Raw genomic sequence first — 24894 nt, 5'->3', positions numbered from 1 at the left:
GGAATGCAAGGTGAAGCATGTTCTTTGTATCGGCACCTGTTGAAACAGCTACATAAGAAATCGCTAAGTCATAATCATCCAAAAGATGGAAGACTAACCTTGATCTGAGCAAGGGATTTCATGAAGCGGAAACATGAGCTGTTGCAGTGGTGTGGCCTGACCTAATAAGCAACTAGGCTCAAATGCCAATGGCAGGCAGTCCTAAGTCAAGAGCAAGTTATTTTGTTATTGAAGTATGAAAGATATTGCATCTGTGAAGGCCAAGGGGTTCGGACGACATTACCCAGATTGAAGAAGTCATGTTGATGCAATGTGCACCACCACAACAATGTATGCAATGTGAAATCGAGACACATAACCCAGCTGAGAAAAGTTACACTGCAGGGCAAAACTCCCCCTCTAACAGCTCAAAAGAGATATCATATACACAATAATTCACTCTTTTTTCCTTCTGATGCAAAAATGTTTTCTTTTTTAAAAAGGTGCTTGTGTATATTACAATTAGTCAGGTAAATCAACTACCTCTTAAAACGAATCTGAACACTAAAAACTGAATGAAAATGGAAAATGTCAGGAAATCCTAAATGGTATAAAAAAAAAAAAAAAAAAAAAAAACTATTAAAGTAGTAGTAAAAAGGTATAAAAGTTTAAATCGGGTAGTACATGCACATTTCTCAATGTTTTATCTTTTTGAAACCTGCTGCAAGTAAATATATGTGTGCCCATACCTCCACAGTTTAGGTCGTCAGAACAGCATCCCTGCTGAAATTCAATGACTTACAGTGCTGTCACCCCTGTTTACACATTTTACCCATCCTCTTTGTTCCTTTCCCAGTGTTCTCCCTAGCCTTTTTAGCTGGGTGCACCGCCTGGCACTTTTCAATAACCACCTGACCTGGGTTGGGTCATAATACAGGGACTGCCACCCCCTGCAATTTCTTCCCATCCAGCTTAAACACTGCTTTTCATTTGCAAAATTGAAATTCTTTTCTATAACAGCAGTGCTAATGCCTCGATTCTGAAGCACCTATCCACACACTGCAGAGAAAGGAATTTGGGGCATGTTTAAAGCAGTAGGAATTGAACTCCTCATTAGCTGGCCCCTACATTTTACAACCCTAACAATGCTGTCACATAGAATAATAAAAACAGTTTATCATTACTGGAACAAAAGGAAGGGAAATCATTATGGTGGGACCTATCTAAAAAGGGAGAGAGATGTAAAAAGAAATTTGAGTAATGCCTGAAATAAACATTTCGGGTGTGCCAGTGCATATTCCAAATTCTTCAAAAAACACAATCTATAATAAAGTAATAATTGAGCAAAGCTACATAGAAGTTAAACATCCTCATTTCAGAGGATGTACAAGTACAATTTGATGTTTAGGTGTAAATATTACGTTATTTCATAGTTAATTTATAATTTGACAGTCAACGTTCAAAGCCCTTTAAACAGGACAGTTGTACTAATTTAGCAATGACACGTCAGCTACCAAAAAACAAACCTGAAAACAACCCTGCAACTAAGCAGAGAGGCTGACAGCAAAACAGCAGACAAAAATATCCTTAGGAAGATTACGGCAGATAAGACTGCTTAGCAGAACAAAGGGACTTATAGGGACTAAGAGAAAAAAGAACTAGCCTGGACAGGAAACCCACAAGGCGTAGATATTCTTTTTGCCATATTTGTTAAATGTTTTCAAGTGTTCAAACCTAGAAAACACACATAAAGAACATGAAACAACTACATAAAAAGCACACATAAGTTCCCTTACCATCCACTGGCAGACGCCTGCGCATGGCTAGCCGCTCAAGCCGCCTCTGAGTCTCAGCCAGGCTGAATAAGACTCCGTATACATATTGGCGTGCTGGGCGGAAAAGAATGGTGGCTGGGGGGAGATCAGTGTTGCATTCATCCTCTATGCACACTGGCAATTTAATCTCACCCTATGGGAAGAAGAGAAATCCATTTAAAAGGTAAAAGTTGTGTAGACCATCTTCAGTATTAGGACTGACACAGAATGCTTCATTGGCATAAATGAAAGAGGGTGATAGACCTGGCCAACTTTAGCCTAACTACCGTGTTTCCCCGAAAATAAGACCTACCCCGAAAATAAGACCTAGTAGAAAAAGAAAAAAAAAATACTCACCGAGCGGGAGACAGCAGGCGTACACACTCCGGAGCCGCACAAGCCGATGCTTGCCTTTTAGTTCCGGCTCCTGTCACAGGCGGAGTGATATTACATGCACTTCGCCTGTCAGAAGCCAGGAACTCGGCTCGCGTCTTCTGATAAGGTAAGTTTTTTTTTTTTATTTTAACCAGCACAATTACGGTATAAAAATAAAAAAAATAAAATAAAAATGTGAGCAATCATTGCCCCAGCCACATTTTGTGCTGATTTTAGGTTTGTAAGGACAAGCTGGCTGAAGAGAAATGCTGAATTCAGTAACCAATACCGGTAGCAATGAATCAATGAAGAGTTTAATTTACAATTGGGTCACCATATAAAACTCTCAAATGTACATTGTTCTACATGAATATGGTAAGTGTTTTTTTTCATTAAAAAAAGTATATAAGACCTACCCTGAAAATAAGACCTAGTGTGTTTTTGGAAGCCCAAAAAAATATAAGACAGTGTCTTATTTTGGGGGAAACACGGTATAACAATAGGACCTGCCTGCAGTCCATCATGTAAGTGCTGGAAGAACACATTATTGGTTAAAGGTTAAGCTCTGCACAATAACTACAGGCAAACACTATATATTGAATTGGGGCTAACATTAGTTTTTTTCAATATAATTGTGGAAAACTACAATAGAATATATGACAGGCAAAAATCCTATGGTAACAACTGCAAACACTTTAGATCTCTGAAGTTCTATCATAATTTTGAATAGTACAAACCTTGGTGAGAACATGGTAGATGTACGGGTACATGAGACCCCGCCGATGTCTATGCTCTGCCACTCGTAATACTTCAGGAGCCACAGGAGGTAAAGGTGGCGTGGTGATATCCATATGGTTTCTGGTTGCCATGGACAGCAGCGATGGAATCTGTGATTCATTTTGCCCTATATTTTGCTGGGAGTCTCCAGATCCAGACTGATGGCCCCAGTTCTGTGACATTTTATCTCCAGAGGACTCTTCCCAATTAGACTTGTGCTGTCGAGCATCTGTGACATGGCTGTATGATGGATGGAAAGAAAGAAGTCAAATATCACCAAGGCACAACAAAGCCATCAAAAAATCTTTCAGAGGATCCAAATATTTGAATTATTTCCTTAACATTTAAACCAGGAGTCGGCAAACTCCAGCCTTTAGGCCAGAAAAGGCCTAGCCAGTAGTTCATTCCGGCCTAAAGCCCCCTGGCCGATCCAGTCTAATGCCGGCCAGATCTGCCAGGGGGCGTTAGGAACTACCGGAGACAGCGCTCTGGAGCTATGGTGCCGCCTCCTTGCTCTGGCTCCCGTTTACCACAGCCGATGTTGATACTTTCACCACCGCAGCAAATATAGCATGCTCCCTGAAGGGAAATCCCTCTCCTCGCAATGCATACGGAGGAGAGGAATTTCACGTCAGGGGGCGTTCCCTGGTGGCGGGCGGAGCCATTAGAGCGGGAGCCCGGCCTAGTGTGCTCCCGCCCACCTCTGAAATGGCCTAGTGGCCATAAAAGTTTGCCGACCCCTGATTTTAACGTTCTAAGACTGGAGGCTTAAAAAAAAGGAGGCTTCGACTGTCACAGAAAATTAGTCCCCATCTGCATCAAAACCTTGCTAATAAATCTTTATGGCCCTTTTGCTTATCTCAATATGCTAGTTGTTTGATTGAAACTTGGCTGCAATACAGAACAGACTGCAGCTAAAAGTTTCTATTTAAAAACATTACAGGTAAAATTATTCTTAACAAAGAGAGTGTTGAAGGGTTACTTTCCCCATTAAATACAACAATCTTTAAATTGTGCAGAACTATTTAAATAAAAAAAAAACATCAACACCTTAAGTAACAAGCAATGAATTGCAAAAACATCAAGTGTCCAACAATTTATTACTACTACAGGTTTTATATGCTTACTTGGATGCGGCACCATTCTGATCTTCATCGGAAGATGAAGATGGTGATGAATCGTGACCAGATGACGGAGAAGGTTTCAAAGTCAGGTGATTGGGAAATTTGGAAGCAGTTGTGTCATAAGGTATGGACCAGCCTGAGAATGGTCCTCCTTTTAGAAAGTTGTCATCATGAAAGTGAGACAGATCTCCCATGGGGTGAGGAGGAAACATAAAACCAGAGTTGTGTCCTGGAGGAAAGGGATGATGCTGATAGGGAAGCTTTGGAGGCATCTGATGGCTAAACTATAAAATAGAATAAGAATATTTTGAAATCATACATTTCTGTCTCAAACAATTAAAATGTAAATAAACCCTTAGTATGGGCTTATCCAGTCCTGCAAGGCAGCGTCCGCCAACCAGTGGTCCCCTGTACAAATCTCAGTCTCAGGAAAATGGGCAGGTTGTCTTTGGACACAACCCGCCCAGATCTGAGCCTGCGATGGGAGAGTGGGCGTGGTTATGGCATCATGGCGTCACTATGGGGTCACGCATGTGCAGTCCGGGGCCGGTAATTTTAGTGGTCTGCGGGACCGAAAAGGTTGGCGACCACTGCTGCAAGGTGTTTGTGTCCAGATTAATCTTATACTCCCTGGACTTAAGCCTTTGCATTTTTACTTTTTATGCATAAAAGAAAATACGATACTGTTCCTAATTTACAATTTAAAAGGCCAATCAAACAAACATTGCAGCTATAAAAAACAAAAATATCTGTGTTTTAGACCCCAGCTGGCTAGCATAATTAAAAATGTATAAATTCATACCTAAGTGAAAAAGAAAAGGACCTGACATTGTCCAGTTCTGCTGTTGTAACTATTTGTCTTTGCTGCACTTTAACAGGCCCCAGCCTAAAATTTTTTGGACACTTCCCAAATTCCCCCACAATGTAATGTGAATGCCTTACTGTCGGTTTGCCAAGAATGCAGAATCTTCTGCAAGACCAGGCCCAACTTGTAAGATCTAAACTGGGTTCCATGGTGCGCTGAAAGGATTTAGCGCTGACAGTGTATGGTCACCAGATGTACCAAATAAATATTTTGGTTATTTGCACACAGGATGCACCCACGACACTGATTAGGCAAAAAATGATGTGTTTTCCAACGGAAAGCACTACAGCTACATTTCCATTCAGGCTTTTATGAGGATAGTTTAGGTTAACCTGGAAAAAACAATTAAAAGGAGACTATCCCTCCCCCTGCTAACTGGAACTATACAGATATTAAATATTTATTGAACATTTATAATTTTTTGGTCAAACAATAAATAGAAAATAAAATATTAAGGATTCCCTTTTAAATTTAAATAAACAGAGGGACTGATGTCAAAAATCAAACTCCTTGCCAATATTAAACCTGCTTTGATAATGCAAAACCTCTTAAAACATTTAGGGAGAATTATTTATTTTTAGTTTTGAATGACAAATTTGATCAGTGGCTATGGCACAATCTATTGGGGAATATTATGCTGCAGTATAAACAAGATTTGCTATCTACAGTAAAGTATTCTAATGTTAAGCAAGTAATGTTAAATAAGTGGAAATTATTACACAGAAGAAGTTATAAGGCAGCTGTATTTTTAAGAGCTTTGTTCATGGAGGCCTGCAGCTATTCAGCGTACACTGAACAAGTGTTATCACCCTAGACACAAAGGGGTAGGATTACCAGCTAAAAATAAAGATGAAAAAAAAAAAAACAAAAACAAATGAAGCCAGCACATTTATAGAATGGTAAGCTACTTGCATACCACACATTTTGTGTTAGGTTTACATACGTTTTTTGCAAAACTCACCATGGGCTTCCCAACAGGCATTCCTCCCATCTGGTTATGAGGAAGAGGAGGTACTCCAAACTGATTGGGAGGGTACCCTGCAACTGAGGGAAATATTCATGCAAATGATTCAAATATATGCAAAGTAAATATTGAAATATAATTCCAGCATTGCATGATAATTATGACGTAAACTTACAAACAATGTATACTGTTGCAGTACCTATCTTAGCCAAAACACCACAATTAAAATGAAAAACCCTTAAGAGAAAGAAAATAAACAGCTTTTGCAACAGTATAAAATTTGAAACCAGAAATATTCCCCACAATGTTTTCCAGGTTGTCCTGGATGCATCTCAGTCTATGAATGGGCAGTGAAAGGAGAAGCACTACAGTGGTTAGGCTCTTCTTTCTGTCACTCTGCTTTCTCTTCCGTCAAGCTTCCATCATGTAAGCACATAAAGAGAATGTGCTCATTGTGCTGCTACTTTCTTTTTCACTTTAGCTCTGCTTTAAAGAGACTGCATTCAAAGCTAAAGTTTAACCTGCTAATATTTGTTTTTCCTGGTCCCTACTTTTCATTTTCATTACACGAAATGCAACCCCAAAAAAAAAAAAAAATTACAGCTGCTAAAAGGAGTGATGTAAATGCCCTTGGTAACACTCACTAGTAATGCTGCGACTATGATCAAAAGTTCTAAAATTCACATACCGGGAGGGGTAGACCAGAGTTAGAAAAGGCTGCATGATGCTGCAGCTATGAAAATAAGATGGTTGCTGACTTGATGCAGCTTTTATTGCACAGTGTGTTTAATCCCCCTAGCGGTAATCCGGAGTGTAACTCGAGGTGGATTTTACATGCAAAAAGCAGTAATCCCGAGTCACACTCGGGGTAGCTTTTAACTCAAAGAAAAAAAAACACCTTGCTCCGTCACTGTCCCCCGGCGTCCTGCTGGTCCTCGCAGGTGTCAATACAAAATAGCTGTATTGAGTCCAATACAAAATAAATATTCATATAATGTATATATATATATATATATATATATATTAAACATGCTACTGTACAGTTACTTTACGTTTTACTGTTTTTTTAATTAAAATTTATTACTACATTTAATAAATATCAGTGTGTTATGTCTAAGAATTACAGCCTACAATGAAAAAAAATTCCCATGCAAAAAAATGTACCACTTTTTGCATGGAAATTTGGACGGAATTAGACTGCTAGGGAAGTTAATCTGCTAATATTTGCTTTCTCTGGTCCCTACTTTTTATTACATGAAAGGCAATGGAAAAAAAAAAACAGCTGGTGGAAGAGCAAAAAGGGGTGATGTAAATACACTAGGTAACAGCCACCAGTAATGCTGTGACTCTATGATCAAACAGTCTAAAATTCACCTAATTGGAGGGGCAGGCCAGAAAAAAGAAAAAGGCTGCATGATGCTGGACATCCTTCAGCCAGGAAATCGGATGGTCGCTGACTTGATGCAGAGTGTGAGAAGTCAAATGTGTGCAGTGAAATCAAAGTAAGCAATTTCAGTAAAGGAAAATGTCTTTAAAGCTGTGCAAGACAGGTAATGCTAAAGTTTTGAGAAAAAAATAAATGTATAGATGTGTAACTACTTGTGTATTGTTGCTCCAGAGGTTGTTAGGGGTTCCTAGGGCAAGAAGCAATTTGAAGCAATTCACAAGTCAGTTTAAGTGACACCAATGACTATCTATAGGGGTGACATTCTAGATACACGTTGTGCTGTGGATATAGTATTTATAGAAGTTCCCCCATGTTAAAAAAAAGATAGAGTTCAAGTTAAACAATACTATTTCTCAGCAAGAATACACACATAGGTATATTTACATACTCACCAACAAAAGGCGACGGGTTCATTGGTTGAGGACGCTGTTTGGTTGCAATGGAGTAATATTCCACAGCTTTTTTAAATCTTTCAATCTTGTCTTCTGTTCTAGACTGTAAAACAATTCATTTTTGAAACATTTAACAAAAAAAGCTGTAAAAATCAAATCAAAACCATTTAAGAGGAACCAATATTACATGGCCCCAGCAGTCACATCTCTATGCAATAAAAACAAACTCACATTATCAAGATCCCAGATCAGGATCTTGGGTAAAAAAAACAAAAAACAAACATGTTAAATTCATACCTGAGAGTGTCTGAATATTTCCTTCCCCACTGTGTCCAAATTAGAGGCATCTTTAATTGTTGCCACATATTCAGAGACGGCTTTTATCACTACATCACAAGGAGGTAACACAAGCTGGTGAGCACGGACCTATAGAAGCAGAAAACAGGTCTGGATGTCAGGCTGTTTTGAACAGACAACGCAGGAACATGTAGAGGTACTGAGCAAGTGTATGACTGTAGTAGAAAAACAGATTGTGAGCATCTTAGGGAGCCAAATGCTTCAACAGTAAAGAACACTTAGAAGTGTCAACACTATAATCATGATTAAAATGGTTTCAAATACTGAGCTGCACATGTGCAGTTTTATGTACATGTCATTCTATGCTGGTATGAAAGAATTCCTGCGAAAGTTGCCAAAGATCTACTGGGTGAGTGGAGCTTATGGTTGCTGAATCACTGACGGATGGGTCAGTGTAGTTCCGCTTTAGGAAGTTGTGGAAAAAGTCATGTAAGTTTACAAATTGTCACTGAAAACACGCATTACAAAAACAGAATATTTAAATAGGTGACAATGTCCCCTTATGTCATGTGCATGCCGCATATTGAATGGCTACTCTTCAGGCAAATTTTTTATGTCTGTACTGTAGAGAAAAAAGCAAGTGGCATAGAGATCCTTATACTTTCAAGTCCGCTTTAGCTTGCAGAGGATGTGCTTTTGCTCACATTTTGCATTTGGATTACACCCAAACCATCTTAAAGTGTAACTAATATTCCACTTTAAAAATTTAGCATCAGGCAGGTCCTTAATGCAGAAAGGACAGGCGATGTCCCTTTTGCAATAAGTATGCTTACCTGCCCAATTACCACCCATCTGTGAAATTTTGCTGAGCTGTGCACTTCCAGCTTCCCTTATGGGTGCAGAAACTGGAAGTGTGGAAATTCCATCATCATGCCCCAGCTAAATAAAATGGCTGAAGATCAGAATGTGGAAGAGAAGTAAGACGATGGCATCGCAACAGAATATGAACAGGTGAGTATCCTAAGGGTTTAGCTCTGCTTTAAGGTATGAACGGACATGGCCACTGTACTCACCTAAATTTTCTTAGCAAGTAGTAAAAGAGCTTGTAGATTGTACTGTGAAGTAATAAATTCTTCAATAATAGAAAGATCACAATAAAACCTCCAAACCTCAGGCTGGCATTACAACTTAGAATTAGAACCAACTTAAAGAACTTCGAACAACTCAAGAGGTAAATACGGGCTTGTTTTAAATTGCTTTTACTGCTTTTTCAGAAGTAACATCAAATACCTTAGTGTACATAACCTAGGCACAAATTCATTTTAAAGTCACCCAACCCTTTCACTATACAGGTAGTCCCCGGGTTAAGGACATCCGACATACAGATGCCTCCTAGAAAAAACTTGCAGAAGAAATCTTTTGCTAAACACAGCTGAGACTAAGCTCTTTCTCCAAGATCTTGTAATTTTTTAATGACCAAGACAAACTCTGTAGTTGTTTCTTTTTGCATATCAAAGCACAACTTGCTCCAGAAGTTAATGAATGTCTAGGCTCTATAAAGTTTTTTTTTGTTCTTTTTTGCTTTGTTTGTGATTAACTCACAGTGAGGATCTTATACAGCAACTGACACCACGCTGCCTAATATTATGTTGAGACAAACAAATGTCCTAACTGCATTTATTAAAATAATGTACATGGTTCCAACTTACATACAAATTCAACTTAGGAACAAACTTACAGTTCCCATCTTGTATGTAACCCGGGGACTACCTGTACTAACATTTTTTTAACGTAAGGCATTCTTGTAAGCGAAGACAATCTTTTTTAATTCTCATACTACTCATGAATTCTTCCCACAAATTTATCAGGAAACTGGCAATGTCTTGGGGTTTTGGTAGCTTTCATTAGCTCCTATTGTTGACCTCCACACTGCCTCTGTCTCTGTAGCAACATGAAGTTTAGTGCAACTTTTGAGACCCAGGGAGTGGACCCAGGGTTTGAAATACATAATAGATTCCCAGACTATGGCTTTATAAATCTTCATGGTTCTTTCTGTGGTTCAACTAGCATGGTTCTATCAATGGCAAATTATATACACATGGTGATATAAAATATGCAAATTCACTAAATATGCTAATCCACCACTTGAAAAAGCCCTGCACTAATGGACTAGAATAGAGAAAAGAAAATCAGATAACAAATAAAGGAGCTTTTCTGATAAATATTCAGTACTGAACATTGATGATTTTGCTTGTTCCCTGCTTTTCTTCTTAATAAAATCATAAAATGTAAACTAAAAGAATGAAAAAAAAAATGTTTACCTTCAAAGACGCAAGAGGATGATCTGGTCCCAGCAAGCTCCAGTGAAATGCAGCTAAATCTTCATCAGGAAGAATATGATTACCTGAAAGAAGATTAAATGACCAATTTGAATGCAATAGACAAGTGTTTTTTTTTTTTTATTAAAATTAAGCCAAATGTTAACAAACATTAGCTTAACACAAGTTCAAGGCTGATTCCCAGGCAGACAAATTAATACAGCTATGTGTCAATATATCTTTCTAAATATATGCTGTTCAAATACCTACCATGCCTCTTGCATTCCCTGTACAGAGGAGCTCAGGCTGGCAGAGGGGTAAGCAGCACATAGCAATACTGCAATACTCGTGTGTGCACAAAGAACCTCTGACAGAAGAGAGCATAGTGACAGAGATTAACTCATCCATCTGCTGCTTCTCCCTACGCTTCCAGTAAGAATATAGAGGGTAGAGAAGACCTGTGTGCATTGTTTAACAGAAGCAAAAACAAAACCTAATTTTGTATTTTTGTCTGACTGTGCACCATAAGTTATATCTTAGACTGGCAAAAGATTTACATTTAAACCTTGTATGTAGTGGTCTAACCTCAGTTCAGCTTCAAATAAATAAATTTCTCTCTATATCACCGTCTGAGAATTCCATGTACAACCTTTGATGAAAAGCAGGGAATGTGAGCTATAACTAGTAATCCACTGTATCACACAGTGCTGTCAGTCAACAGTTTGGACACGCTGACAGGAGAAGGCAGAATGTTAAAATACATAAAAAAAGTAAATATTTATTGAGGTTATTGTCCCTTACTGTCCATCAGCTGGTTTGTGACAGAGCTGTACTTTAAAACAGAAAACCATTCTGGATGTTTTGCTGGAGTGCTTCACTTAGGATGGCTGAACGTAAATAAACCCAGCAAATATGTACCCCAGATTTGTATCTGACTGTTTGCTCTCAGTTCAGTATACAGCATATCTAAACTTAAAACAAAAATATCATTAACGGCAGTTTAAGTCTTAGGAAGGTGGCCGATTTATCCTTTTTTGGTTTTTCTCCATTTATTTTCCTCGGATGATTCTGCTGGAAAGGCACTTTATGTCCTAATGTATAGCAAGCTCACTTGCTATTCTACATCATGGATTCCCAGCTTTAAATCTTCTTGGTTCTATCTAGCAACTATGGTTCAACTAGCATGGTTCTATTAACAGCAAACTATTTACAGTGAGTGATATAAAATATGCAAGTCCACTACACATTGAACAAGTCCTGTACAAATGGACTAGAAAAAAGAAAAGAAAAAGATAAAAGAAGCCTAAATAATGCAGCAGTAATGAAATATATTCAGTATTGAACAACCAATTCACTGTATAATTTATTTATGGAGCAAAGTTGCCTATCTCCATATCATAGAGGAAAGAATGTGTTCTAGGAATTGCAGCAACAAGGTTTGAGCTATCAGTTAAGAACGCAGAAAGCTACCGGCAAGGTCATGCAAAATATTTGCTTAGTCTGGAACAAAAATGCCAACATCTAAAGAATGGTAAACACTGACATTTACCTGTAACATTTTTTGTTACATTTGTTTTTGGGTTTAGAGATGCATTAAACCAGCAGTTGCCAACTGGTTGTCTGCAGAAAAATTTTGACAAAATTTCGAATTTTTATGTTTTATTATTCTTAAAACAAAAGTAATATTCTAATAAATTCTTATATTCTGAATGACAAGTTCCGACTTTATATTGCACTAAATTCATGAACTATACTAGAGATGGAAAAACAAGAGAGGCGAAGCGTTGCCAAGCTGTACACTTCAGTATTATTTCCACTATTACAACAGTCACCCCGCTCTGCAAATACCGATTCTCATCTGATTGTTTTATTTATTTCTCAGATGCTCTTTTAGGCAAGAATGACCCTAACTGTATTTTCTTTAATGGCATCAAATAGTTTTACCTTGATAATTATAATTTCTTGTTTGGTTTTAGATTGGAATGAAATAAATAGGGAGTGAGAAAAAGCAAACAAATAATTTGCATTTCTTTAGTAATACCAAAAATAATGCAACTAATGATAATAGTAACAATAGTAATAGTTCACTTAACCGTGAGCTGATCAATGAATCAGAGCCTCCACAGTCCTTATCAGGCACCATTAGGAAGATCATTAATTTACAAATGTATTTCTTTTTAAATATTATAATATATATATATATATATATATATATATATATATCACTAAATGTATCATTTTAAATCCCACGCACCATAAATATTATATATATATATATATATATATATTCTCGTCCTAGTTCATTAACCTGCCCAATTAAAAAAAAACCAGCACACTGATGAAGCCATCTCTCCTTATGTAAGCAGGATCAGACTCTGATGCCCTGATAACACTGGTCTGTCACGGTGAGCGTTGTTGTAGAGGATTACAGAAGCCTGGTATCAGAGTAAAATCAATTATTGATGCTGGTGCTATGTCAAATTATAAATAATGTTTTAATGAATATTTAATTGGAATAATGGTTTTTAAATATAATGCACTATCGCTCACTGGCTGTCACCTTACCCAAGAGGGCAGCAAAGATCGGGAAATTGCTCATCTTCAAGCCTAGCTGCTTAGCCACTTCTTGCATTAGAAATTGGTTGGTGGTAAGATTTTTCCCATTCCAGCTAAGCTTGAGAGCATGAGAGCTGTAGTAAGATGGGATGTTGCACAAAGCATATTCAGAGTCATGGGCGATGAGGCCGTGAAATCCGTTCTCCCGAAAAAAGGAAACGACTTCCAGGTGATGATCTTCCAAGCTCTGGAACACCTGAAAAGCAGAAAGAATAACAATTACAACGGTTTTACAAGACACCATGTGATGTGATTTTCTATAATATTATTTAACAATTTAGAAGCTAAGCAGTTTAAGATAAAGATTTTTTTTATGAAGCAACAATAAATGTTTATTATATGTATGACACCATGAAAAGTTTGATAATGTACAGCAAGATTAAGGGTCTATGCCAACAGGCTAAAGCTAACAAGTGGGAGGGGGAAAAAAAAGGATTTGGCCAGATGGTCGAGCTTTGGAGGTCAAATGCACCTTCAATACATCTCAAAATGATCTCCAATGCAGCCTGCATTTGCTCAGCAACATAAGTTCAAAAGCCAGTTTGCACAGGCCATGCAGGTTATATCCATCTCTGTTGTTTTACTATTATTTAAAGACTTACATGCTGACGATATAGAATATTTTTCTTATCAGCAGATTTTACCAGCTAGTCCGTACTGATAAGTAAAACTGGAAACAATTTCCCAGTGGGCATATCAGCAGACACTGAAGGTAGTTAACCAAAGTCATAGCATAGGATATTGTTGTTCATTCATCAACTGGATGATTTCTTGAAAAAAAAACATCTTGTTATCTTAGAATGGTGCTGAATTGGTACATGTGAGACAACAAAGCTGCAAATGAGAATCTTTTTGTTTCATTGGAGTTTATTTTTTAATTTCATATTTACAAAAGCATTCAAAGCATGTCATATGTAGAGTTTACATTTATTTGTGCTGCCAGTAATGTGTCTGTTATAGTTTTTGTTTTATTGAGATGCAATAATTGTTATCTAAATCTTTGATTTAACTCATAATGGACAAGAGAATTTTAGGCTATTAAAAGATAAAGAAGCTTGCAAACACATACTCTATTTCACACTTAAAGTGGAACTAAACGCAGAGCTTTAATACAGAAAGAGACAGTTCTGCTATAAGCATTCTCACCCGCCTGATCGCTCTCTTGATCTGTCAAAATCTCTGAGCTGCGCATGTGCAGCTCAGTGTTGGTTGCCAGGATTTCCAACACATCCCGGCTTTCCCTGCAGGTGCCGGTACTAAATGAACACCTGCGCAGGAGTTGTCATCCCAGGCCCAGCCAATCAAGATGGCCGAAGATTGGAAAAAAGACTGCAGCACCCATGACAAAATGAGGACAGGAGAATATACATAGGGTTTAGTTCAGCTTTAGAAACAACTGTTATTTATGGCAGCCTTCAGCCAAGCAAGGCTCTCATCCAAAGGTATAAATGCAGTCAAAACAGAACCTATTGTTATAAGCCAACTACCGTAACCTTAACACATGTACTCAAAATCCACAACAAAAAGTTTAGTTTCAAGCAGGGTTGTGGAGTTGGTACATTTTTACTCTGCCTCTTGCTACCTAATAATTGCCTGTAGTCTGGTAATTTTTTAGACCCAGTCTCAAGCACCTCCGGAGCACCAGAGAGGGCCAATATGCCGGAAAACCCAAAAGCTGTCTGCCCCTCTAACAAATGTCTACTATAAAGAAAAGACAACCTTTCATTTGAAGCACCAATAGCTTGCCATATTTATTAATTAGCATGTTCTTAGTTTAGAAAGCTACTACATGCGAAGGTGTTCACAAACATCTGAGGATAGCAGATTTTGTGAGGGTGGGTTAGCTGCTATGTGATAAAATATACCTATAAATATGTTACTGCAACACATTAAATACAGACTGAGGATTTTATGTATGCTTATTACAACAGATGTAATGGTGTCAAATTTAATAAAGCAGTACAAGATGTGCCTGTATTTTTTTTTCATATTCCTAGCAATACCTCCTAGATTGTAAGCTCTTCTGGGCAGGAACTTCCCCTCTTCCTGTGTCACTGTCTGTCATTTGCAACCCCTATTTAATGTAAAGTGGCATTATTCACATCCAGTTTAATAATAATAGTTTGACAATACCACATAGTGGGTATGGGGGGGGTTGGAAGGAACAATGTAATCCCAATGGATGTAATCACAATGTAATGGAGCTGGGCTTTAAAAAAGGACGAGACAACCAAGATAATTTTTAATAAAATCCAGTGCACTTTTTAGGCTGTAATTTGTAAATCCTCAGCAGGTGTCTGAGGTCTCAGCCATGTTTCTGGTCATTAAACCAATTTACAAGGCAACAAAAGAAGAATGGTGCACAAACTATCAAGCAACCAACATCTCTGTTGTTCAACAAGATCTGTAAAATTATATCTCCCTTATCTGAGCCATGTGTCAGGGCCAATTTGGATCAATAAGCCACAAGCTTTTATTGGAATCTACTGCAAGCCTGGGATTACATCATGCATTTTTAAGCCTTCACTTTTTTGTGTTTTGATTTATTGCATTTGCAAAGCAAAGCATAAATATAAAAGCATGCAGTCAGGGAGACGGATACTGATGGCACACTTGAATAAAGGCCAGAGAAAAGTGTAGCTAAATCTACAGAAGCACAAACTAATTTAATTGTGTGTCCTAGAACTTGTCAACACATTGGTTAATGAGCGTCAATACAAGTTGCACTGTCACTTGGCCAATGCGTGTGGTGTACATGGGAAAACTAAAGGTTGCCAAGCTCGAGTTGGGTTTTGGACCACCATATGCTTAAACAAAGCTTCCTTTCTCTATTCATCAATGCTTTAGTTTGAAAAGTGGGAAAACATGCCATACGTTCCCCCCCCCCCCCCCCCATACCATGAGGAATGGCATTCTATAGAATTCCACTGATAGACCATAGTGTGCCTGCTACAAAGCAAACCTGTTGCCTAGCTCAGGAAATGCATATGCTTGCTAAAAAGGAAAAAATAAGTAGACCGAGTTCAGCAATGCTGACCACAGTAAAAGCGGAAGTCAAGTCTAAAAATAAACTGCCAGTAGAGGGTTTTTTTTGGTGAAAAAATAAAATCTCTTATAATGTATTGATCCTAGCCGTGCATACAAAGGGTTGTTATTGAGATCTGGTGATAGAAACAGGTGCAGGGTGGAATGATGAAGTACACAAATGTGTACATACCAGTGGTTGCTCAATGGCACAACTGGAAGACCCTGGACTGGAATTGACAGGAATAGAGTTAATTTACAAATCAGCTACACACAAATGGGGGGTGTGAATAATATTAATAAACAGTATTTATAAAGCACCAACATATTATGTAGTGCTCTACATGCTGTACATTAAATAGTGATTGCAAATGACAGACAGTGACACAGGTGGAGGAGAGGACCCTGCCCAGAAGAGCTTTAACACCCTTAGCGGTAAACCCAAATCTGACTTAGGGGAACCTAAAAGCAGCATAAAAACCCACTTACCTTGTTCCGTCGCTGTCCCCCGGCGTCCTGCTGGTCCCCGCAGGTCCTGGGGACACGTCTGCCTCCTACGATCTGCAGTCGCAAAGTGCTGATTCAATCTACAGGGTTTCCCAGTGACGTCTGTACATGCGTCGGTGCGGCCGGGACTTAGCAGCGGGAAATTCAAATCATTTTGTATTGAATTCAATACAAAATAGCTGTATAGAGTCCAATGCAAAGAAATATACATATATATATATATATATATATATATATATATAAAAATATATATATTATATATGCTCCTATACAGTTACATTATATGTTTAAATTTTTTTTAATTTTTTTTTTTTTTTTTACAGATTTTTGTGTTTTGTTATTTAAAGTTTATTATTAAATATCAGTGTGTTATGCCTAAGAATTACAGCCTGCAATGAAAAATAAATTTCCATGCAAAAAATTGTACCGCTTTTTGCATGTAAATTTGGACGGAATTAGACTGCTAGGGAGGTTATATGATATATTTTAGTCAAACGTGGAAATTGGAGAAATATTGGGAAGTCATGTTTCATGTCATGCAACGGCACATCTATTTTTAATCTGGGGGTGTGATGTCTGTTAAAATATCATTTAAAAAAAAATATCAAACAAGGGGCATATAAGCAATAACAGAAAAAAAGACTCTTTTTATGGTCTCCAATTTCAAGAGTAAATTCCAATTATAACGAAATAATGCTGCAGAGAAAATTGGCTGATTACCCTAAATCCTTAGCAAGCCACTGGCCTTGGAATGGAGCTGGAAAGCCTTGGCTCAAAACCCAAGGCCATGCACTGATAAAACAAGATGTTAATGTCATCCCTGTGAAATGTCTGTGCAATGGGGAATTAAATATCTTAAACCATCTATATGTTTTTCTATCAAAATCAATATAGACTGCAATGCAATTTTCCACTAATGGTCCATTGCGACTATTATTTTTACATATTACAGTACACAATTGTATTATCCAGTGACAAGCAAACCTCAAAATTACACTTAAAGAGAAATGTCTATAATATCTTGTCTTTCACATATTAAGGAACCTTTACAAATACACGGGCCACTTCTAGACTGGCTTAGTAAAATATTACACAGCAGCTTATTGGATGTTCAAATAATTAATTACAAGGACTACAGGAGTAAGGATTCTTAGAAAAAGGCAAATTAGTTAGGGAAGTCCAATGCAAAGAAGATATAAATGCTAGTAAAAGCCACCAATGCACAATACGTTTTAATATATTCTTTAATGCTTCAGCTCCATATTCCTTGCTTCTCTGTTCTGCCAGGACCAAATGTAAAGTCTAATTGAAGCTGTGTACACAAGTCAGATAATCATTGCCTATAACATGCTTGTCTCAGGCAAGAATCTGATGAGTGTACAACAGTCACCCGATGTCGTTCATCAATTCGCTACTGCAAATAAATGAACGACAATCAGGAATGACCGATATGCATGTCAATGGAGGAGAGCACAGTGGGGTTATGCTTGCTCATCCCCTTCCCTCTACAAAGAATGATGCTGTGTGTTCAGTCCTCATTCATTTATCTGTAACTAAAAACAATCATGAAAGAGTTTCTAGCAAATAAATCCTACATGTGTAACCAGCCGGACACCAGTGCAAAGTCTACCTAAATTCCCCTTACCTGTTATTACAGAATATTAAAATCTACATACAGACCTGTAAGGGGAAAGGGGAGGCTTTTCTTGCCTTTCCTGCACCTTCCATAGTTTCATGGGGAGAGGTCACCTCTCTGTTGACGAGATGCCAGGGAATTCAATTCGTAAGAAGACTGCTAGGAGTGTATATATATTGAGAGTTGGAGTACTACTGAAGGAAGGATGATGCTGTCCTTGTCCAGAGGCCAGGGAAAAGCATCTAATTTCCTTTATGCCAATTTTCAGCAAAGGAGGAAGGGGAGGATGGGAATTTGCAAAGTGGACCTTGAATTTTATCTGCAAGAGCCCAATTTACATATCAGCTAAACAGAACTCTGGGAAAGAATAATAGACAAGCAAATCACGTATCAGGCATGCAATGTGTATTCTAATTTAATATTCACCCCACCTCCTAGATTGTAAGCTCTTTGTGGCAGGGTCCTCTCATCCTCCTGTTTTCGTCATTTAATGTACAGCGCTGAGTAATATGTTGGCACTAAATCCCGTTTTATAATAATTTGCAAAGTTCGTCTTCAACGCAGACTATGACCAATCAAATCCTAAATCAACTAGGAATGACGAATGTTTTCCCACAAAATATATACATGCCAGCATAAGAAAGCTGGGTATTTCAGCGTCAAGCACAAGTTTAAGCTGATTTTAAAGCAGAAATCCATATTTGGGGTGTTCATATTTTCAGTTTGCAAACTGCTTATATTCTAACCAAATCTTCAAATTTAAGTAAGAATTTAAAACATAAAAAGTGATCATTCAAGTGTAAAAAATTTACACTTTTTAATTTTTCATATATTAGGAAAGCATTAAAATTCTTTCTAGTTTCTTACATTCCTACCCCAAAGATACATCAGAAAGGTATAAGGAAATCTAAAGTCAAGGAACTTCCTCTTTGTCTTAATGGAACATTCACTGTAATCTTTTTTCTTTGGAGACAACTCTAAAATGTTTACTTTTTACTTGTGGTGAACAATTTACTTCTAGGGAACAATGAGTGATGAATCTACTCAACGGAGGAAAAGACTAAACAAAATGCATGGCTGAGGGTGCAACCCTTCTTCACTATCCAAAAATATTTATTAGTGTTGTTTATAGATAAACATTATTGCAGGCATTCTCAGCCAGGGTTCCTCTAGAAGCTGCCAGGGATTCTATGAGCTGTGGCTCACTGACCTCCCATAACACGATGCCTGTGTAGTTCTGGGGCCAAAACCATCTGGAGTAGCCACCAGCAGGAAACCATGGACCCTCTTATCTGTAAAAGACGTAAATATGGAATTCAGACCACTAAAGTTTTGAGAAAGAGGGGGGATGCAAATACAGGCAGTCCCTGGGTTACATACGAGATAGGGGCTGTAGGTTTGTACTTAAAGAGGAACTCGACTCAAAAGTCCCCCAAAACAAAAAAAATCCACTTACCTTCAATCCCGCAGGGCTAGCGATCGGTCTGGAGATCTCTTCCATCTGTCATATCGTATCCATCTTCTCTTCCATCATATCTGTCGTCCTGTATCCATCTTCGGGTCGGTGCTCCGAGCACTGCCATCTTTGCCTTTTCTTCCTGGTTCTTGTTACTGTGCATGCATGAGTTTGGCAATTTTTTTTCACTTTTGACGAAAGGGTTCATTCTGTGCATCCCCGAGATGCTCGGGCATCCCCAGAAGGCACACCCAAGAGCCTCCAGTAATGTAGGTATCCCGGGAGACTTTGTGCTCCCATTCATTCTCAAATGCCTAGCGAGTTAGGGGGCGGTGCTGCACTCTTTGTTTTAAAAAAGGTGTTGTACTTAAAAAACAACCAAACAGAATTTCTACCTTACATAAAAGGGTTGTGTACATGTAAGGGAAAATTTAGGTACGTTTTAAGTTGAATTTGTATGTAAGTCAGAACAGGTACATTATTTTAATAAATGCAATTAGGACAGATGCTTGTCTCAACATAATATTAGGCAGTGTGGTGTCAGTTACTGTATAAAATCCACACTGTGAATTAATCACAAAAAAAGCAAAAAAAAAAAAAACCACTGCAGAGTTTGTCTTGGTCATTAAAGAGTTACAAGAGGCTGCAGAAAGAGCTCACCCTCCTAAGATCACCCACAACCTCAGCTGTGTTTAGCAAAAGATTTCTTCTGCAAGTCATGCAAACCGCCCCCCTCACCCAGCCTCTGCCCTGCACAGAACAGCAGGGAAGCCCAGTTGTATCTAGAAGGCGTCCTATGTCCGATGGAACCCAGGGACTACCTGTATCATTTTTCCAATTGACTGATTATAGTAAGGGTTCCCCAGCAAATTAAATTTTTTAAGGGGTTACTGAGAGGTTGAGAAAGCTTGCTCTATGAAATACAAAAAGTTTATTATCATGGGTCTAAACTGTCATCCGCAGGCATTTTGTACATATATGACCCCCAGCTTGCTGCTGTATGCCCGGATACGAGGAGTAGTGGACACAACCTCTAGAACAGCCTCTCCCAAACTTTATACCCAGAGAACCCTTGAACCTACGAAAAGCAGTTAATTGAAAATTAGTTGCAAGATCACCCCTTACTAGGGGTCAATGGGAGGGAGTGAATGCCCACTTTTACAATGGTGGTCATAATACCACCTTTACAGATAGCTAAATCCATCATTAGCATGTGGCTGTGCCAAATGGTACTGGCACAAGATCTAAGTAGGAAGCATCAAATGGAAGGTTAATCAACCACAGCTTAAGTCTACATGATGGTGTCTCTCTGTGGCAGCTCCATAAGGAATGAATAGGCTGGCTCACTTCTGCCAGCTGTCAAATGTACAGAAGTTTCGGTGCAAGGAGCCGTGCACGTTCGCACGATTCAGAAGATGCCTTGAGGAACCAATGGCAACCTCTGGGGCAATGTTTCTTCTGATGAGCCCAAAGCTCCCAGTCTGACCCTAGTCATCAGGACAGGAGGTAATGAGAAATCCAACAAGCCTTGGATGGAAGTAAACACCCACCAGGAGGACCAAGATATCCACCATATACATCAAAGTTTCTCATCCAGGATTCCTAGGAACCCTAGTAAACCTCTGGCGGTGCCAATGAGCAATTTGGCCTTTTCAAGGGCATACTTTAATTGACTCCAATGATCTTTTTGAGATGATCTGTAAGGGTGACATTCTTCCCACTGACCAGCAATATAAGAGATATTCTTCACAGTGACCACCACATTATTGTACTGTGAGCTGTGGATATATTACTTATAGAACGAGATCCTTAATGACCTAAAAATTATTTTAAGGGCTCCCCATTTCAACAATTTGAGCAACACTGCTCTGGAGGAACCCTGGTTTATAATGGCTGCTTTAGAAGGAAGTTGTCCCAGCAATACCAACACCTACACACATGCGTTGTATGGGTTCTAAATCAAAGTGTATGATCTATATATATTAAAAAAAAAGTTTTATCCCTTTTCAATTATTTTGGTCATTAGAGAAGTCAAAACGCAAGCAGCTTCTTGAAACAAAATCTATGACATGAAGCAGCGTCTGATCTAGACAAGTGGTCGCCAACCTTTTGGACCTCATAGCTATGTGTCACTCAAAGGGGAAACTTCCCCCAGAATGATGACATACCAGAACCAGCCCACTCTCCCATCACAGGCCCAAACCTGCTTGCTAAAATCTGGGGAGGGGGGACAGTAGCACAGGGCTGTGGATTTATCAAAAGTTGTGTCCACAGCCCTGCGTTACTGTCCCCGCAGGATGTTTAGCAAGCAGGTCTGAGCCTGCAATGGGAAGGTGGGCAGGTTGTGTCCATACAGGGGACATAATCCTAAACCCACTGGGGGAAGGACCCAGAGCCACAGACCACCAGTTGGTGACCGCTGATCTAGACCAGTGATTTTCAACTAGTGTGCCGTGAGGGATCTTCAGGTGTACCGTGGGAAATTATCCAATTACCATTGTCGAGTGTCTGTGCTGTATTGACTAGCAGAGTAATGTCATTGTTCTCCCCAGCCCCTTTTAGCTGGGCACACCACCCGGCACTTTTCAGGAACCACCCGGCTGTTTTTGGGTGGTTACTGATGAGTTGGGTGACAATATAGGGGCTGCAAACCCGCCTACAATTTCTTGCCACCCAGCTTGAAAAATTTCCTGGGTTGAACACTGATTGTAATACTCTTCCATGTCAGTGGGTGGCAGTAAGTAGCTTAATTGCCTTGTTTATTCTTAGAGACAACAGAATTAGCTACAGAGAGTCATTTTGTAACATTTTTGATTTGTGGTGCGCCGCAAGATTTTTTCAATGTGCCGAGGCTCAAAAAGGGTTGGCAAACACTGCTCTAGACTACACCAAGCAGGCAGAGAAATGTATTGTCAGATGTCTTCTGCCGTGTGTCCACATGGGGGCGTGCTAGTCCTACATTATCTGTCGCATAGCCTCAGGGTAGGAGAAGCACGTGACTTCCTAAATGGGATAAAATGGGATAATAAAGGGAAAGCCAATACTACCGGCTGCCTAAAGTTACACACAAAGTTCCCACGCTGCACTGCAACAAAGCTGAAAACTTACTTTTTGGTTATTTGCTATAAAAAAGCACATCAGTGTGGCTGACTACAAATAACTGCAATGTATCTAACATTGGAAGCATAGGTTACATTGTTTTAGGGTTACACACTCTCATCTGCCATTCATTCAAGGTGGGATCTCATCCTGAGGGTAAGAAAGGATAGCAGTCATGTCATATAAAGTCACAATATTAAAGCATTGATTTATCTAGATGCCAACCCTTCTTTTTGGGATTGGTTAACACAGATCAGAGATGGATATATCCCCCATGCCATCTGCACATTGCTAAGCCTATTCAATCAGACAGTGGGAAACTAAAAGCAACCACTAAGATTAAAGGGGTACACTTTTTTTCCCTAGTCCTGTCCCCCAGTCCTGCCAGCAGTGCATGTTGCAGAAACAAACCTTGCATTAGAAGTGTCCAGGAAGGCGTGATATAACTATGGACTTTGTAAGGTACACATTAAAACATTAATCACCCCATTGTTTTCTGCAGGTCACATGACAATGAAAGGCCCAGTGAGGAGTGAATACACTACAATTCAGGTGAATGCCAGTTGTCACCTTTTGCTTGAAAAAGAAAAAAAAATAGCCATAGAACCTGCAATATAGAACACATCCATGCTGTTTGCTGGCATGAAAATTGTTGCTGGTTTGCAGAAATAAGATGGCACTGGGGGGGGAGGGGTTAGTTTTGGGGTTGCTGTGTTTGTTCTGCACCTTGCAGGAACTGCTGCTGGGACTGGGGGCAGGTTTTAGGGATGCCCTGTTGAATAGGCCCCTATGGGGGCAGGTTTTAGGGATGCCCTGTTGAATAGGCCGTTTTAGGGATGCCCTGTTGAATAGGCCCCTATGGGGGCAGGTTTTAGGGATGCCCTGTTGAGTAGGCCCCCATGGGGCACTTTTTAGGGATCATTGTATGGGGGTACACAGGCGCCTACACACACCCAAGGTGGGCACACACCGCACTGTCCCGGTTACCTTCACTCTGAACCGGATCATGGCCAGGCGAATGCAGTGTGCCAGGCAGGCGGGTGGCAGGAACCAGGCCCGGGGGGGCGGGGTGCCCTTGTTTCCAACGTGGCTGACAATCAGCTGAGCCGTCTGGCGTTCGCCCTGTGCCCTCCGTGCCCACTCGGGCAGCCTTTCTTTGGCCAGCGTGCCGTTGAACATGGCCACCAGCTCCAGGCCGCCCTGGTACAGACAAGCCTGGGACAGGGCCGCCAGGTAGCCCAGCATGGCGTTCCACTGGCCCCCGCATACCCAGTCCGTCTGGTAGCCGCCATAGAGGCGCTGCAAGGCCGAGTCGGCGTCCACCAGAACCCGGCAAGGAGGGGGCGCAGCTGGGGAGGGGGGCTGTGTGGGGGGCGGAGGAGGTGGCGGAGGGTAACCGGCCCGGTGCTGCTGCCGTGCTACTGTCCTGGCCAACTTCAGCAGATCTACGGGCACCACAGCCCCGGGGCAGCGCTTCTCCAGGAACTCCTGGAAGCCCTGCACCCCCATTGTGTCCGGCCGGAGATGTGGGAAGGAGGTGGGAGGAGTGGCGGAACCAAGCTGGACTGTTAGCGGGGTAAAGCGGGTGGAGATGGGCACGGAGCTGGCGGCACAGGCCTAGGCAGGTGCAGCGGCGGGCGGGCGGCTTCCTCCCTCACAGAGCCTGGCTGCAGGGGGACGGTCCCTGCGCGCCACCAACCGCCATCTTAATCGCCTTCTTCTTCAGCGGGGCTCGCTACTACGCCCCGAAAGCGCGGTGCAGCCCGGGAAATGGAGTCCCAGCTTGGTCAGCAGACACTGCCTCGCGACAAGCTGCGAACTACAATTCCCGGCATGCTCCGAGCCGCCCCGTCTGCCTCAGCTTGACGAGGAGTGTAACGGGGTCGCGCGCCGTCATTTTTAGTTATAGAAACCAGAATGGCATTGAGGGTGAAAAGTGGACGGGTCAGGGGCTACGCCCGAGTTTCCACAGCACCCGAAAGAGGACAACTCGGGCGGCTGAGGGGGGGCATTATGGGAGCACAGCCTTTATAAGCCGCTGTCGGGGCTATAAATGGCGGCTGACGGGAGCGCGGGAGAGACAATTCCCGTCATGCACTGCGCGCGTTCACTTGCTTTCTTCTCTCTCACAAGGTGGCCATGGAGTTAATGTCTGTGCTTGGCACTATAGAACAGACAGCTGTAGTCAAAAAAGAACAAATTGT

General features: G+C 40.3%; 1 protein-coding gene across 3 annotated transcripts in view; it reads right to left on the bottom strand.

Moving 5' to 3' along the window:
* The window catches only part of FAM120C (family with sequence similarity 120 member C), a 35047-nt gene extending 10493 nt beyond the window's left edge, over positions 1–24554 (bottom strand). Inside the window, exons 1-9 of one of the 3 annotated variants that reach the window (XM_072430875.1) lie at positions 23678–24554; positions 12918–13164; positions 10356–10438; positions 8035–8163; positions 7738–7840; positions 5896–5978; positions 4073–4353; positions 2906–3185; positions 1776–1947 (exon numbers count right to left, since the gene is read on the bottom strand). In XM_072430875.1, the coding sequence (XP_072286976.1) occupies positions 1776–1947; positions 2906–3185; positions 4073–4353; positions 5896–5978; positions 7738–7840; positions 8035–8163; positions 10356–10438; positions 12918–13164; positions 23678–24199 (1900 nt within the window). In that variant the 5' untranslated portion in view covers positions 24200–24554. The remainder of the gene's footprint in view (positions 1–1775; positions 1948–2905; positions 3186–4072; positions 4354–5895; positions 5979–7737; positions 7841–8034; positions 8164–10355; positions 10439–12917; positions 13165–23677) is intronic. The other 2 variants (XM_072430876.1, XM_072430877.1) reach the window with 2 other exon arrangements.
* Between the last annotated feature and the right edge of the window lie 340 nt (positions 24555–24894).

The sequence above is a fragment of the Pyxicephalus adspersus genome, chromosome Z, assembly GCF_032062135.1.
Source record: "Pyxicephalus adspersus chromosome Z, UCB_Pads_2.0, whole genome shotgun sequence".
In the NCBI taxonomy this organism is placed as follows: domain Eukaryota; kingdom Metazoa; phylum Chordata; class Amphibia; order Anura; family Pyxicephalidae; genus Pyxicephalus; species Pyxicephalus adspersus.
Note: the sequence above shows the minus strand (reverse complement) of the source record. Positions and strands in the feature narration are given on the sequence as shown.